At 41.0% G+C, this 17,281-nt stretch overlaps 2 protein-coding genes across 3 annotated transcripts in view; one reads left to right on the forward strand and one right to left on the reverse strand.

The window, feature by feature from the left end:
• slc25a32b (solute carrier family 25 member 32b) lies at window positions 1–15,206 on the forward strand. The gene is made up of 7 exons (XM_072692418.1): window positions 1–385; window positions 3,639–3,789; window positions 4,525–4,610; window positions 6,281–6,435; window positions 9,971–10,084; window positions 10,245–10,390; window positions 12,844–15,206. The coding sequence occupies exons 1-7, from the start codon at window positions 214–216 to the stop codon at window positions 12,968–12,970; spliced, it is 951 nt and encodes a 316-aa protein (XP_072548519.1). The 5' UTR covers window positions 1–213; the 3' UTR covers window positions 12,971–15,206.
• The window catches only part of cthrc1b (collagen triple helix repeat containing 1b), a 19,768-nt gene continuing 17,669 nt past the window's right edge, over window positions 15,183–17,281 (reverse strand). For both annotated transcript variants that reach the window (XM_072692420.1, XM_072692419.1), the window contains one exon: window positions 15,183–15,743. In XM_072692420.1, the coding sequence (XP_072548521.1) occupies window positions 15,601–15,743 (143 nt within the window). In that variant the 3' untranslated portion in view covers window positions 15,183–15,600. The remainder of the gene's footprint in view (window positions 15,744–17,281) is intronic.

Consider the following 17,281-nt stretch of genomic DNA (forward strand, 5'->3'; position numbering starts at 1 on the left):
GACAGCAGGTCCAGTATTGACAGGAAGGTCACGATGCGGCTGATCACACGCGTCCAGCTGAAACGTGGGTCTGGAGCTGGACTGCTGATGAAGTGATCAGACGGTAAAAGAGGCATCTAGTGATCTACTGGACCCGCAGCTTCGTGTGGGGAGGCTTAGTTAGCGAACCGGCCGCGTTAGTGTGGAGGCGTGTGTTCACCTTTAGCCGGAAGCATGAGCTCCCCGTCCAGCTCCACATCCAGCACTGCTGCGGCCTCAGTACCGGGACACATCCAGCGACTCTTCAGCCATGTGAGGGTGGAGAACCTGGCCGCAGGGCTTAGTGGAGGCGTGGTGTCAACCATGGTGCTGCACCCTTTAGACCTGGTGAAGATCAGGTTTGCAGGTGAGCAGCTACAGTCACGTGCTGCTGCTTGAGTAGTGTGGGTATTACAGTTCAGGCCACTGTTACTGGACAGGTCAGCACTGTTGCAGCTCTGAAACACATCATTTCATGTATTAGTTTATTACCAGCCCTATGAAAGTGGTCTAGCTTCTGTAATTTGACAGTAACTTGGATTTATGCACAGGAATTGTACTGATTATTACTGATGGCACAATACCACTGTCTCTGTTACTGTACTGGTACTGTAGTCTTGTGTATTGGCCCATGTAGATGCATACAGGTCCAATACTGTCTCTTTAAAAACAGATATATGTGCACTCACAGCATTTGGCCGACTGCCTCATCCAGAGTGACTTGCTCTGAGTGCATCAGGTTACACAGGTAGGAGACTGTAGAGTTAGGGGTCTTACCCTCTGGGACTCTTGTGGGTGTAGTGTGGTCTGCTTAGCCTTCCAGGGAATCAAGCCCTGGTTGTGATCCTCTACATATATGTTATAAGCAGAATCATTATTATTATTATTATTATTATTATTATTATACATTATTATTATTGTTGTTGTTGTTATTTTACATTATTATTATTTTACATCATTATTGTTGTTATTTTACATTATTATTATTATTTTACATCATTATTGTTGTTGTTATTTTACATTATTATTAGTTTACATTATTATTATTATTGTTGTTGTTATTTTACATTATTATTATTATTTTACATCATTATTGTTGGTTATTTTACATTATTATTATTATTATTATTATTTTACATTATTATTGTTGTTGTTATCTTACATTATTATTGTTATTATTATTATTATTATTATTTTACATTATTATTATTGTTGTTATTTTACATTATTATTATTATTAGTTTACATAATCATTATTATTATTATTATTAAACAATACATTATTATTATTATTATTATTATTATTATTCATTTTACTGCACTGCTTGGACTACACACCTCGAAATAATAATAAAAACAAAAATGCAAGAATTTCTAGCAATTCCTATTTCCAGTTACATAAAATAAATGCATTTTCTTAGCATGATTAATTTTTATTAAATAAAAAATACAAATATTTTTAAATGTGTTGACATTTTACTAATTAAAACTTTTATTTATGTAAATAATGACTTAAAATCTAAAAATAATGTCTTATTTTCCTTAAAATAATGACTGACTTTAATATAATTTAATAATAGATTATTTTGATATCCGATTTTTGCTTTAATAACTCAAAATTAGAGATTTGTTTTTCAAAATAATGAGTTAAAAAAAAAAAAGAGCATTGATCCAGCGAGACTATGCCTCTATAGTAAAATTACAGTAATTGAGTAGTAAATTCCAACTTTATTGATTACTGCTTATGGTGTAATACCACTGTTTCTGTTCCTGTACTGATACTCAAAGCTTGGGTATTGACCCATATAGATACTGGTCCAATACTAGAGTTAGGACTCAAAATCTAATCTAATCAAATCACCTTATTGTCACGTCACATTACACAGGCTTAAAGGTGAGTGAAAAACACACAATAATACACAAAAGAATACAAATCTACAAAAAGAAATATTATATATAGAAAAATTAGGAATGTTAAAATATTTACACATTAACTTATACTATACCTACACACACACACACACACACACACACATACTCTCTGTTGTACAGGTTGTGTAATTGTGGTTGTGTAATATACAGGTTTGATATAATTGAATGTTTACATTATTTACAGAAGGCACTGGATGGGTGTGAGTTCAGGTGTGGTGTGGGTGGGAAATTTGCCGGTCGTAAGTGAAGCTTCTAGCAACGTTCAGTGCAATAGAAGTGACATACAAACCCACAGTTAGCCAAAAACTACCGAGACTAATGGGAGCTCGCAACACTGCAGCCATGCTCGGCACCATCTTGGAAATGGAAGTGTAAGTGTGGTGTGCTTAGTCCTCCAGGGAATCGGACCCTGGTTGTGAGCCTCTACAGTTATGTCTAGCTGCATTATTGTTATAATTTTCGGACAGCTGTACTGCCCTGCGTAGTGCTCTTATCACGACTTAAATGCCACCCCTATAGATTAACATTATTATATACAGATTATTACACAGTTCTTTTGTAAGGGTAAGCTTAAAGCAAGGATGTTGCGAGGTTATGAAGATATAACCCTATGCTGACCCCTTCAACTTATTTAATCCCATATCTGTGTAACGAGGGCCTCCGAGGGTTGTACCAAGGCGTAACCCCTAACGTCTGGGGTGCCGGAGCTTCGTGGGGCCTCTATTTTTTCTTGTAAGCACAATCTGCTTTTTCACAGAGCTCGTTTCTTTGTAACTAATTAAAGGAAGGCAGTGATCTGATGCCCAGTAACCGTCTCAGACTCATACCAGCAGAACATACCAGACCGAATGTTGGAGAGTAAAGGAGCAAGTCCAGTTAGACTTTTAGATTAGTCCTTAGACTACAACATTATTATATACAGGTTATTGCATTACCACAGTTCTTTTGTAGGGGTAAGCTAAAAGCAAGGATGTTGCGAGGCAATTACCGCGATGCCCCCGACCCCAGTGAGGGTGGACTAGCACACTCTGACTGTTTCTACCTGCAGGGTATAAAGTGTTGGATTGGACATCTTACAATTAGAAGTGAAGCATATATATATATTTAAAATTATTTATTTATTTTTTTCTTGCCAGTTTAGGCATTAAATAGATAGATGGTATTGTTTGTCCCTATTTGTGATACTGGGTTTTGGCGAAATTGCTCACCCCTAACTCTTGTATTTTTTCTGTAACCTTCAGCTAAATGTGTTTCTACCTGCAGGGATTGAGCATCTCACTATTAGAAGTGAAGCGCTTCCATATGAAGATATTACCCTATGTTGACCCCTTGTTTTTCCCATAACTGTGTAACTACACGTGTTCAGTGTTTATACAGACAGTAAGTACAGAATGTAGACAGGACAGCAGTTGGGAAACAGATATGAGGATATATATATATATATATAAACATATTGTAGATATGAGGAGCCCAGAGCAGATCCTGAGGGCTGAAGTGCAAAAAGTTCAACCTGATGAGCTGAATTACTTCATCAAACTCTGCTGGACTTCGGCCCTCCGGGAGTTTGGGGAAGTTGTGAAGTAGTACAGGCTGACCGATGACTTACATGGTGTTTTATAATCCAGACAATCATTGAAAGTGTGGAAGACTGAGCTTTGTTTATAGTTGTGAATTCGTTGTCGTTTCAGTGAGTGACGGTTTGGAACTGAGGCCGAAGTACCATGGCATCTGGCACTGCATGAGGAGCATCTGGCAGCACGAGGGCCTCCGAGGGTTGTACCAAGGCGTAACCCCTAACGTCTGGGGTGCCGGAGCTTCGTGGGGCCTCTATTTTTTCTTGTAAGCACAATCTGCTTTTTCACAGAGCTCGTTTCTTTGTAACTAATTAAAGGAAGGCAGTGATCTGATGCCCAGTAACCGTCTCAGACTCATACCAGCAGAACATACCTGACCGAATGTTGGAGAGTAAAGGAGCAAGTCCAGTTAGACTGTAACGGGCACTTTGGTTGCCCGGCGATGTTGCATCAAAAAATAAAAAAAATGAGCGGCTTGACTGCACGTGTGTCCGTGTGTCCGTGTGTCGGGGTGTGTGTGTGTGTGTGTGTGTGTGTGTGTGTGTGTGTGTGTGTGTGTGTGTGTGTGTGCTAAGTCACCCTCACTGGGCTCAGGGGCATCGCAGTAATTGGTGGCCTAAATTGGTGAAAATTGGATTTAAAAAAAGTTTTAATAAAATAAAATATATATTATTTATTTATTTATTTTTTATTTATTAAAACTTTTTTTAAATGGATTGGATTTAAAAACATTTTAATAAATATATATATAACTTTTTTATTGATTTATTTTTCGTTCGTCACTATTTGTGATACTGGGTTTTGGCCAAATTGCTCACCCCTAACTTGTATTTTTTCTGTAACCTTCAGCTAAATGTTTCTACCTGCAGGGAATAAAGTGTTGGATTGATCATCTTACCATTAGAAGTGAAGCGCTTCCATTAAAAACAGCTCAGTATTTATACGAGCCAGTCAGGTCCAACAAGTCCATCTGTTCATTAACTGCGTCTTCCATCCACAGTTATAACGCCATCAAGGGTTACGCCAAGGAGGGCCGCCAGACAGAACTGAGCGCCACAGAGCACCTGGTTTCGGCAGCAGAAGCAGGTCAGTTCTGGCCATAGCTGGTCTCCACGGATACGGTGGTAGTGGGCGGATCAATGTCCTTAGCAAAACGGGTCTAATAACCGGCCTGCGGTCTGCAGGTCATCACAGGTTATCTGTCATGAAGGGCCAGTTTTAGGAACGTGGAGCGAGAGTTCTCCAGTAGATTAAGCACCAGTGCTTCCAGACTCTCATTCTTCTCTTCTACACTGACCCACGACAGGCAAGAAACCATTTATGAAGTTGTGGTTCTTTGAGTTGTGATGGTAGCAAATGTAGGACCACTGTGTTTTTACTAAGGGTTTCTAGCTTTAGGAGTACATGGGAATAGTGTTTCCTATGTAGTTGCTGAATTAAAATGTTTGGGATGTGATAAATGTCTTAGTTTAAGAGGCTGAAATCATGATGGGTGTAAAAATGCCTAATCTGACCCTTTCGATTGAGCTGCTCTGATGTTAAAATCAGTCATATTTGGCCAATGGTACAACTCAAAGCTATTTTAAAAAGGGAAAAGCCAAAGAAAGCCGGGTGCATTGTTTGAGTAGTCTATAGGTCATATATGAGTTATAAATTAAATAATATTAAATAGTAATAATAATGTTTGAAGACGCAGATTTAAAAGAGTGCATTCAGCTACTTCAAGTTGCACCCATTGCTGACAAACACACACGCAGCTTGTCTAGCCCTTGTAGAGCAGTATTGCCAATAGAATAGGACTCTCTGGAGCAGATAAACATAAACCTATTGGCACCATGCTGCCTAATGCCAGGCGTGGGCTAGAGGGGTATAAAGCCCCCCACCCCAGCAGCATTGAGCTGTATCAGTAGGTGTCTCAATACTTTTGTCCATAAACCCAAGGGTTTCCCCCCTGTGGAGGAACCTGTAGGTGCTGTGATGAGGTGTTAGGATTGTTGGAGACTTCTTTACACATCCTGTGGTCTGCTCTTGGGCTGAACTAAGCTAAGATAAGGCCTGATCTGGCCATATTGTAAGTTATTTTGCAGATAATTTAGGTTTTAAGGGCGGGAAACTTCAGATATGGTGTTAAATGAAGATACATGTTGCAGCACTGAAACTCCCCTCGATTTCATACAACACAAAAGTGCTACATCGAGTACAAAGAGCAACCGGACAGGATGTATATCTCATGAGCTACAAACCATGTGATGTTAATAAAGCTTAATGAAGCAACGCTGCAGACTTATGACTCATTATGCCTGTGAGCGAGCAGGCAGAAATTCCTCCATTCCTCAGGCTCGAATGAAAATAATTGCTTTTTTTTTGTTTGGAATCTAAATTCCACCTAAACGGCCATTTGTTTAGCCCACAGAGACGGCCCTTAATAACACTGCGCTCTTTCGAAGGCTGGGGTTGTGCCAGTCTGCAGTTCATTTATTAAGTGTTTAAAGCAATAGTTTGGTGAAAAATGACCTTTACACAATATTCCCCCTCACCCCAAATGCAGTCGATCAGTTTGCTCATTCAGGGCTCAGCGCGAGTCATTACTTGTTAGCTCCAGCACATTAGCCTCAGAGCTCCAGATCTGACGCCAAACATGTCCTGGCTGATCGACTGCATTTGGGGTAAAAGGCAAAAGTCCAGAGTTGGATATTGGGGTGAACTATTGCTTTAATGAGATGGGTTGCTTTTTTTTTTGGTTTGTTTTTTTTCAGGGGCGATGACCCTCTGCCTCACAAACCCCATCTGGGTGACCAAGACGCGGCTGGTGCTGCAGTACAGCACAGATCCGAGCAGGAAGCCATACAAGGGCATGGTGGATGCTCTGGTGAAGATATACCGCCAGGAAGGAATACCTGGACTGTATCGGGTAGGACACGGAATGCTAATCTCTGACCTGCTGACTTTGCATGGTCGAGTGCCACCGTTACACTGTGTTGTTCGTTGCACCACATGGAGGTTAGATTGAACGGGCGGTTAGCGCAATGGATAAAATCATGCAGATACAGGCCACCAGCTTCAGGTAATGGGAGCTCAGTGATTTTGGGGCGTGGCGGGATTGTTGACTGGTGTGAGTATTTCTAGAGCTGCTGATCTCCTGGGATTTTCGGCAGTTTCTCGGGTTCACTCAGAATGCTGAAATAACAAAAACATTTACATTTAAGGCATTTAGCAGATGCTCTTCTCCAGAGCGACTTACAAAAGTGTTTTGCTATTTATACAAGAAAAACCTCAGCTAGTTTAAATAGACTAATAATTCAAAGATACCTCTAAGTTTAGACACTGCTAAACAGTCAGTAAGGTGACCAGCCTACTCTTCGCCCAAGTACTTCAGGGTCTTCAGTCTGGGTTTGAAGACAGCGAGTGTTGGACTCTGCTGTTCGGACACCCAGGGGAAGTTCGTTCCACCACTTTGGTGCAGGACAGAAAAAAGTCTGGACGCTCGTCTTCCATGGATTTTGAGGGTGGTTGGATGGTGGGTCGAGCCGAGCCGTACTTGAAGCTGGAAGGGCTCTAGGTGCAGATCGGCTTTTGACCATTGCCATCAAGTATGGAGGGGCTGGCTGGTCCGTTCTTGGCTTTGTGGGTGGAGCTGACAGAAAGGCTACAGTACTACAGTATCTCAGAGAACCACTTGTGTGACCTCAGAATGAACAACAACCACACGTCCAACCTTGAGATGGATGATGGAGGCTGCAGTGGTTCAGCACAGACTCCACATCTCTCACCACATCTGGACTGTAGAAGACTGGAGAAGATGCTGCTGCCTGGTCTGATGAATCTGGATTTCTGCTGAGGCTCAGAGATGGTAGGGTCGCAACAGATTGGTGTGGCGCAACAGGTAGAACACCACTACCTGCCACTGAACTACCACACCATGTGGGAGACTGGGGCTTCGATTCCTGGTGTGGATGCTGTGCTACACCAATAAGAGTCCTTGGGCAAGACTCCTAACACTACACTGACCCACCTCTGTAATATGAGTAACCTTGTAAGTCACTCTGGATAAGCGCGTCAGCTAAATGCTGTAAATGTAACCAACACTAGGGTCAGAATTTGATGCCAGCAGCATGAATCCATGGGCCCAACCTGCCTTGTGTCAGCAGTCCAGGCTGGCGGAGGAGAAGGTGGTGGTGGTGGTGGTGTAATAGTGTGGCTGTTATTAGAAAGCATTGCTTGAATTCCACAGACTATTTGAGGGTTGATGCTGATCATGTGCATTCCTTCATGACCACAATTAATGCATCGTCCAGCATGATGATGCCCCAGGACACAAGGCCAGAGTCATCTCAAACTGGTTTCATGAACATGGCAATGAGTTCTCCAGTGGTCTCCCCAGTCAACGGATCTGAATCCAATATAACACTTGGGCATGTGGTAGATCAGGAGATTCACAGCATGACCGTGCTCTCCTGAAAACAGGGAATATTGCCAACATCTTGTGGAATTCATGCCATGAAAGCTGTTTGATTATTGGTCTGGTTTTTGGACCACTGCATTTTTACGAACGCACTAAGGAACATTGTATGACACACCTACATCCCAGCGTCATCAACTACGAGGGCTGAATCATCCTATACTTGACACTGATTGGTTTATAGAAGGATGCGCGTCGGACGTCAGCGTGTTGTCAGTTCAGTGGACGGCTGTTCCCACAAAAAATCAATGACCAGATTAATTCCGTTACTCCTTTCTTGCTAATATTATGGTATTTATACCAGCAGAACTATTTTCAGGCACAAAACTCAAAACTAGCGACTCGTTTTTTGCTGCCTTTCCGGTTATTTGTCTTCTTCTTTTGTCTGTTGGGTGATGATAGCCTGCCTCAGCTTCCTGTAATTGGTCCAAAAGTCCGAACCCTCCAAAAAAGTGTTTTTACACTGCAAACGAACCGGGCCTTGGTTCACTTGATCCAGACCGAGACCACCTCACCTCAAGTTTGGGTCCTTTGGTCTGGACAATGGTTTGCAGCACCTTCCACACCTACTAATTTGGTTCGGACCAGAGCGAAAAGTCTGAAAGTGTGGACCAAACAAGGTAGGTGCGAAAGCACCCTTAGGTGTCTGTTAGCTGTTGTATCGGAGCTGGGAGCTGTGCTTTCCTCCGAGCTTGCTGGCTACCCAGCCGTACTGCATCAGTGACAGTTGACAAAATGGGTAGAAAATGGGGTACAATTAGAAATAATGATATTAAAAATAATAATGATTGGCTTGTTTTAAGTTTTGTTGTAATTTCTGTACATTAGCAAAAACTACACATTTAATTAATTGATTTTATTTATTTGTATTTTTTAAGACCCATGACAAATTCACCTATAAAATAACAGGCCGGTTAAACCAGGGGTGCACAACTCTAGTCCTGAAGGGCTGGACTGAAAATTTGAGAAATTGCCCTACTTAAACACACCCACTTTGCCTGGGGATTACCAATGAGTTCAGTCAGGTGTGCTTGAGTAGAGCAACCACCAAACTTTGCTGGAGACTGGCCCTCCAGGTCTGTAATGTCCCCAACACTAGGAGGGTACATGTCAAGCCAGCCACCACCTCTTTTCGAACTGCTGCTGATGCAGCATTGCTAGGTAGGCGGCACGCTCAGAGGAAAGCGGGGCTCTCCAGCTCCAGCTCCAGCTCTGAATCGGGTGTACATGAGTAGGGCAACCACCAAATGTTGCTGGAAACTAGCCCTCCACGACTGGAGATGTGCACCCATGGGTAACTTTTCAGATGTCGGGTTCGGTTCATCACCTCTGTGAAGAACTCTGACTCTGAGTCCTCTTGACTGAGCGACTGTTTCTGTCTTATCCACATCATCATGCAGATATTTTGAGAAATAGGTGGACTTCCCCTCTTAGGAAGACCCCTAACGCTTTCAGGCCTGTTTTCGTTGACGTTAACTCATAAACACATTATACAAATAAAAAGATAACAGTTGTAGGACAATTCAGGTATTATTGATATGACTGTTGTTATATAGCAGACTATCCCTAGTCTCTCCAGTCTTCCTAAAGCATGTCATATTGGTGCTGTTATGGGGCGAATCTGCGGTTCCTAATCATAAATAATGAATTATGGATGCTAGACTCATTCTCTGCCGCTTCACAGCTAAATCAAAGACCTGGTCTTGGCCAGCGTTGTGTCAGACTGGTTCTGCTGGTGTGGATTCTGGTAATAGTTGATGGATGTTGCGTAAGCAGCCATATAAGAAAACTACCACCTCTGGCCACTAGGGGCTGCCCATGTGCTGTGTGAAAACTTACCCAGTGTAAATGTAAAAGCCCTCTCAGCATGCTCAAATGTGAGTAATCAGTGAGTGTCAGTGTGTCAGTGTCCTGAAAGGCAGTTCTTTTGTCTCCCTATAGCTGAACTGGCTCTCTCTCACTTTCTTTTCTTTTTTGGGTTCAACAGGGGTTCGTTCCCGGCTTGTTTGGGACGTCTCACGGAGCGCTGCAGTTCATGGCGTATGAGGAGCTGAAGAGGGACTACAACAAATACAGAAAGATGCATTCAGACGCGAAGCTGGCAAGTATAGCTTACATGTTCCCACCTCCCACCTCCCACTGCTAAAGACAGTTTTACAGATGTTGTGTGATTTCCATTACAAAATGTTCTCACATTTCCATAAGCAAAGTCTACATGATGGGTACAGAGCGTGACTCACAGTGTCCTTCCTCCTCTCCAGAACCCGTTAGAATACATCACCATGGCGGCTCTGTCCAAAATCTTCGCAGTGGCCACCACTTACCCATACCAGGTGGTCCGGGCGCGCTTGCAGGATCAGCACAATAGTTACAGCGGGGTGGTGGATGTCATCAGGAGGACGTGGAGGTGAGCCAAGCTAACACTTACCACCTCTCCCTCTCTGTCTTACACACATATGCACACATATCTGCACACATACACACACACACACACACAGATAGACATAACAACAAACAAGTAAGTCACGTAAATGAAGGTTCGAGCACCGGGTTATTGACCACAGGGTTCAATAGCCAGGTTTGCTAATTACTGGCCCACACTACAGGGCACTCGGGCCAATTCTGAGGCTGATTTGCTCCTCCTGACAATCACAGAAAGTAATTATTTCAGTGTAATTAATACCTAATTACATAGTCCTTGTCTGCAAATTACATTGTTTTCAGGTTCAAATCTGCACTCCTGACTCTTTTGCAATTCATTTCAATGTCAAAAACTACAAAAAAACAGGATGTATTCTTTTTCTTAAGATTATTTAAATGTAATTACATGGCAGATTCAGTAATTACACAGGTAGCTACTACATTAATTACACTTCGTTTGCATTACATTTGTGTTCTGTACCTGTAGGTTTGAGTCTGGCTTTTTCCTATCTTGAAAACGTGGCTAAAATATGAAATAGTAGCTCGCACAAACTGTCACAGTGCATCCAACACTAAAGGCAGCATAGAGCCTCTGTTAGACCAGGGGTTCCCAGCCCTGGTCCTGGAGGACCCCCTGCCCTGCACATTCTAGTGCACCTAATGAGCTGGATCCGTTGCTACCAAGCCCTGTCTTGAGTTGAAGGTGTAGTGTGTTAGAGCAGGAAACCCCTAAAATCTGCAGGGTAGGGGCTCCTCCAGGGCAAAGGTTAGGAACCAGTGCTTTAGACCGTGAGCAGAAACGCAGTAGGAAACTTGCTAGAATATTATTGGTTCATATAATTTTTAATCCACTTCTGATACACAGTGACGAAACCGAACCTTTAACCTTAGAGGGGGCTAAATTAATCACGTTTCCATTAAAGATTACTGTCTATTGAATGGCATGACAGTGCTTAGCAGGATCACAGAAGGTCTGTTTAGATTTCAGATTGACTTTAAGGATTAGGACCATCTTCTCATTTGTTTACCTAATGCCATTTCACTTTCATGCGCCTCACAGTTTCTCAATTTACTGATTGCCAAGTAATGTACGACACTGCCTCATAGCTTATTGATTATTGATTTCTAGTAGTGCTCTCCTGCTGCATTGACATTCTAACTGCTTACTTTCAACCCCCAGCTGAGACTGATCAGGATAAGTCCTTCTAGAGAAAAGGCTTGCAGACTTTTTTGATTGTGCTAGCCGACACGTTATTGGTATTTCAGCACCCAAAATCTGCACAGCAAGCCTTCAAGTTGTTTATGCTCTGCTTAGATTGTGCCAGTATGGCATAGCAGGTCTGATTGACTGGATAAAGCAGAACTAGAGATGGGTGATAGGGCCAGAATCTCATCATGATATATGTTTGCATTTGTTTAATATCAGGTTATTTTACTGTATATTAATTTATCCATAGCTAATAACCCAGTAGTTGTAAGTCTGGGGGCTTGAAGAAAACAAAAGGTGGGTTCTGGTGTCCAACATAAACGTTTATTAGAAATCTGAATACAAAAGAAATGAGATTTTTGATAATAAGAAAAACTGTTGAATAGAGCCAGCTGTTAAATCAAGGCAGACTATGCGTTCTCATATTAATGAGATACTATCTTAGAATCATTATTTTGCATAATTTTAATTGTTAAAAACTGAACACCGTCATTAAGCTACTTTCGAAAAAATACACTATGTCAAATGTTTGTGGACACCCTTTCTAATTAATGCTTTTAGCTACTTTCAGTTGCATTCATTGCTGACACGGATGCAAATGCACACACACAGCTTGTCTAGTCCACATAGAGTATTGCCAAGTATTGCCAAAAGAATAGGACTCTCTGGAGTAGATAAACATGAACCTATTGGCACCATGCTGCCTAACGCCAAGCTGGGCCAAAAAAGTATGAAGACCCCCAGCATTGAGCTGTGGAGCAGTGGAAGAGCTGTGTTCTCTTTAATGATGGTTGGTGCTTCATCCAATACTTTTGGGATGAGATGGGGGGTTGGGAATGAGCTAAGATGGTGACTATCCAACATCCTGACCTCACTAACACTGTTGTCACTGAATGCAGTTAAATCCTCACAGCAATGCTCCTCCAGACTCTAGTAGAAAGCCTTCTTTCCTGGACAGAAGAGACAGTTAGAAAAGCAGGATAAACTTTTTATTATTTTTGTAATTCCCTTTATTTCAAAATAAGCAATGAATAAGCAGGTGTCCCAATACTTTTGTCCATAATTAAGAACTAGAACATAATGAGATAATAAATCATAATTATTTTGTTATTGTGAGTTATTAAGTTATAATTATGAGAAATGGCTTTGATATGATGACTGAAACGGTCCTCTGTGCTAAGCTGTCTGTCCTCCTGTAATAACGAGGCTTTCTTCCTCTCTCACTTGGGCAGAAATGAGGGTGCCCTGGGCTTCTACAAAGGCATGGTGCCCAACCTGATCCGAGTGACCCCGGCATGCTGCATCACGTTTGTGGTTTACGAGAACGTGTCCCGCTTCCTCTTGGGCCAGGACAAATGAGGCGGAACCCAGGGGGCAAACGCATCGGGCTAACCCAGAGCGAGAGCACTAGCCTTGGGGGAGACGACATGGAACATGACCCCTCAACCCCTTCCCAGGTCGGCCTGGAAGGCATACATGTTCGCAGAAGATGGGTGTGAGAGGGCCAAAGTTCCTGGGGAAGAACCAGCAGTGGTCAGTAGATAATGGACATGTTGTGGCTTTGTGTTGTTAGAACATGGACTTAAAAGAGTGCCGGGAACTGGTGCTGTCTTGCATTTTACTGAGGAGGCGCATTAAAAAGGTGACATGGTGTGTGTGTGACCCAAACAGAACCAAGGGCCATGGATGCATGCTTACAAATAAACCATCGTTGATTGTTATTCTTTAAACAGTGCCAAAAGAGAGATGTTATGTTTACTTAATGTTTTATTAAATACGATGAAGTTATTTAAGTCATTTTTACTGAGATAAAGATCAATAAGAAGAGGTGAAATGATAGGATAGTTGAGAGTAGTGGAGAGCAGGAGCAGCCTAGCACACTTCACATCTGCGCATCTTTGCTACAAATTAAAATGTTTCTCCTCTACAGTTTATGAACAATTCAGCTGAAACTGAAGGAGTGCAAACTTGTAAATCGACGCAAACAATTAATTTCATACAATTTATTGCTGTTTGAACCGGACAAGCTTTATAATCTAAAAATGGACCTTTATTTAAAAAAAAGGCGGTTTCAAGTGAGGCACATTTATTTTGTGTAAAAGAGCTCAGAAGAATAAAATATGTATATTAAATAATATAAAATAATACGTTTTAATGAACCTGTGAAGGGAAACTTCCAAAAAAATGTAACTTATGAAGGGATGTAGACGTTTGACATTTTTAAAAATCACAAATTTTATTTTTAAAAATTTGTTAAACTCCCCCCTCCTCCCCGCAATGTGGAGGCTGTACTTTAGCCTGGCTAGCTTTTAAAAATAACACTACGTAACAGCCTCCAAAATAGTATAGTATAGGTTTAATAATAATTTGATAATATAGGTTTGACACAACTACACAACTCAGCAACTAAGTACCTAATCTAACTATATAGATTTGAAAGTTTACAGTGGAATATATCAAAATGAGTGGTTCACAGTGGTGCTAAATGGAACCAGTTTAACGCCTCAAAAGCTACACATAACAGCAAATTATCTCTTGATATGGTTACAAATACAAGACATTGTTTTACAGTCGTTTTGAGAAGATTTTAGTTTGTATTTCACAAATATGGTAGATAAGTACATGCAGGGCTTCTGAGATTAAATATAAAATAAATCACCAATATTACATATGACAGTCAGAAGATGCCGTAGTGTCACTGCTGTGTTTAGATATTCAATTAAATGGCTATATTTGTGTTGTAGCCATGGTGATGCCTGGTTCCTGTTATCACTACTGTAAAGAAATCAGTTGGAAAGTTTCTCTAACATGAACAGTTTCATACCAAACCCCACTCTGACTGACCTGTGTTCTGTGTTCAGTGGTTACATCTCAGCCACTGAATTATGCCTGTTTCAGAAGGTGTGCTCAAAAATTCCAAATTCTTTTTAGCAGCAAACCAATTACGTATTTTGGAAAATCGCTTAAAAAAGATCAATAAAAAATACATGTGGGCTTGTGATTACACATAACCAAAAACACCCTTTAAAATCACTGTCTATAAAAACCTATGAAGGGAAACTTCCAAAACATGCACTCTTTATGATTCATTATGGAGGGAGTTGTAACAGTTTGTAAAAATAATCCCCCCGGTGTGGAGGCTGTACTCTAGTCAGGCTAGCTATCACTGTGAGTTATTTACATGCTAAAAAATTCATATTAATATAGTTTCTTATTAAATAATAAACATAATATAGGTATGACTTTTGTTATTCCGATACATCCTAGCAACCACATACAATTCTAAAAAAGATTTTGCTTTAATGTTGCCAAAACAGTTTTTCAAGTGGAGTTCAAGAAACCGTCGTTCTATTGCTCTCAGAATTAGCAGAGGGACATATCACGGTGATGTCAATATGCCAGGGTGAAGGTCATGTTCTGTATGGATCTGTTCAACAACCCCGTGCTAGTTTGTGCCATGCTCTCTTTTATATGTTTTATGTGTGAGTAAGAATAAGAGATGAAACTGTGTGGAGTGCCTTTAGTCTGATTCCCCTTTACTGGAACACCTGTGGAAACCAGTTCAGTGCAATGTAATAAATCTGGATTCAACAGACAGCGTCTGTTCATTTTCCTCTTTATTGTAGTTTAAACGTACCTGTGTCACAATCTGTTCTTGAAATGAAATTCAGGTACATATTTCCCTGGTGCTCTCAGCATGAGTTAGAACGTTTTACAAGTTACCATCTACAAGATCTAATACCCCATAAAAATGCATATAAAACGTATAAAAGACAGAACACTCGCTGTACAGTCCTACAATACAGAGTATCCAAACCTTCCAAAGATTTCTTTTAACTATGAACTGACTGACTTAGCGTTACTACCTGGATGCATAACCTTGGTCCAGTAATGGTGGCGGATGTACTGTTTGTTTGTTCCAGTTCTTTCTGTTGAACATATGTGGACAAACTTGATATGAATCAGGGGATTAAGGAAGAGGTCAGATGTCATTTAGGCAGTTCCTCAATGATCATCCTGGAGACGGAATTCCAGCCAGTGGAGGCGTCGCCACGGGGATAGTCGCCGCAGGTGCCCACCCAAATAGCAACATCCACCAGTCCGGCTCGAATGCCCTCACACAGTCCTTCCACTGAAAAAAAAAAACCAAAGGAAACATCATAAATCAGCTAAACGTTTAGACGAAACAGAAGGCGGCAGTTCAGAAAGTAAATTAACTTTTTATTTGAACATCATTCATTAATTTATCAGCCTAATTTTGGGCTGCGACCTGTATGACAAGTGCTCAACATTTCAAACTAATTATTTTCAGTAAAAAGGAAAAAACCCTTGAGCAAACTCTACATTCTCCTACCTGTGGAGCATGATTTAAATGTAGGTCATTCTGGATAAGAGCTATGGACAAATTAAATAAATGTAAATTAACTGAATCGGAAGGAATGCTCCCGACACTAGGACGGTAAGGATCTAACAAGTCTCCTCCCATATATGCAAAGTCAGCTACCGTCTCCTTTCAAGCTCCACAGCACCAGCTTACAGAAACCTGTGCCGGCCAACATCCCTTTAAGCGTGATGGGGGAGAGAGCACGGCCAACTGTGCTCTCTCTGGCTCTGGCCGCTGATAGCAATGTGGGGGATTCGAATTTGCGACCCCCAGGCCACAGTACATCAGACTGCTGAGTCACTCTGAGACCTTTTGATTGCTTTCTGAGATTTACACTTCTACATTAAACACTGGCTTTACAACTACACATACATAAAACCTAGTCACAGGACTAAAGGACAATAATGTACTAATTAACATACGACACGATTCTGTCTGTATCCAGGAAGAGCATACAGCTATGTGATTCTTTTATTGCTTATATTCAACAGTTGTCATCATATATTCTTAAAGCTTAAAGGTTAATCAAATCAAATGTAGTTGGCCAAGTCATGTTAATGTCTGAAACTGATGCAAATACCTGGAGCTACACAGCTGATATCACAGATAAATTGCTTTTTGGCTAAATTGTAGCTCCAGTGCTGAACTACAAAAGAAATGAAGAAATAAAGAACTGCAGGCACCAAAGTCTTTGCAGATCGACTGCATCTGATTAGATTTGATAAGACTGATGAACCACACCTTTAAGGTGGAATTCCACTGACTTTTTGAAGAATTGTTCACAGTCGTGTCTAACAGAGACTTTACTGCCTCACTCTGCTACATCACAAAGATATAGATATGGTTACTGAAGAGGTTGTACGATAGTACTGGGAAGAACATTACAAATAGCATTTTTAAAATACATTCATGGCAGATGGACACATGCAGGATATTGTGAGACACAATTCCAAAAAATACTACAGTTTTCAGATGTATCATTTTTATACCATCATCAAAATTACAGATAAGACTCAGAAGACACGTGTAGCTTCACTGGTATTTTTGGATAGCAAAAAAATAGCTGTACGTGTATACAATCGCCTGGTGTCTTTGTTTAACATCAAACCTACTCTGAATGACTTACATCTCAATGGTTGAACTCAGCAGAAATTTTTAATATCCTTTAAAAGATATTATTATCTTTTGTATTATCTAATAAGACATATTAGAGGCATTCATTTGGGTTTTAGCAGGTGTGTTAAATCATTAAAAAGGGTCAGTGAAAGAACAAGTGTGATGGTTTT

This window comes from Salminus brasiliensis, chromosome 1 (genome assembly GCF_030463535.1).
Source record: "Salminus brasiliensis chromosome 1, fSalBra1.hap2, whole genome shotgun sequence".
Classification (NCBI taxonomy): Eukaryota; Metazoa; Chordata; class Actinopteri; order Characiformes; family Bryconidae; genus Salminus; species Salminus brasiliensis.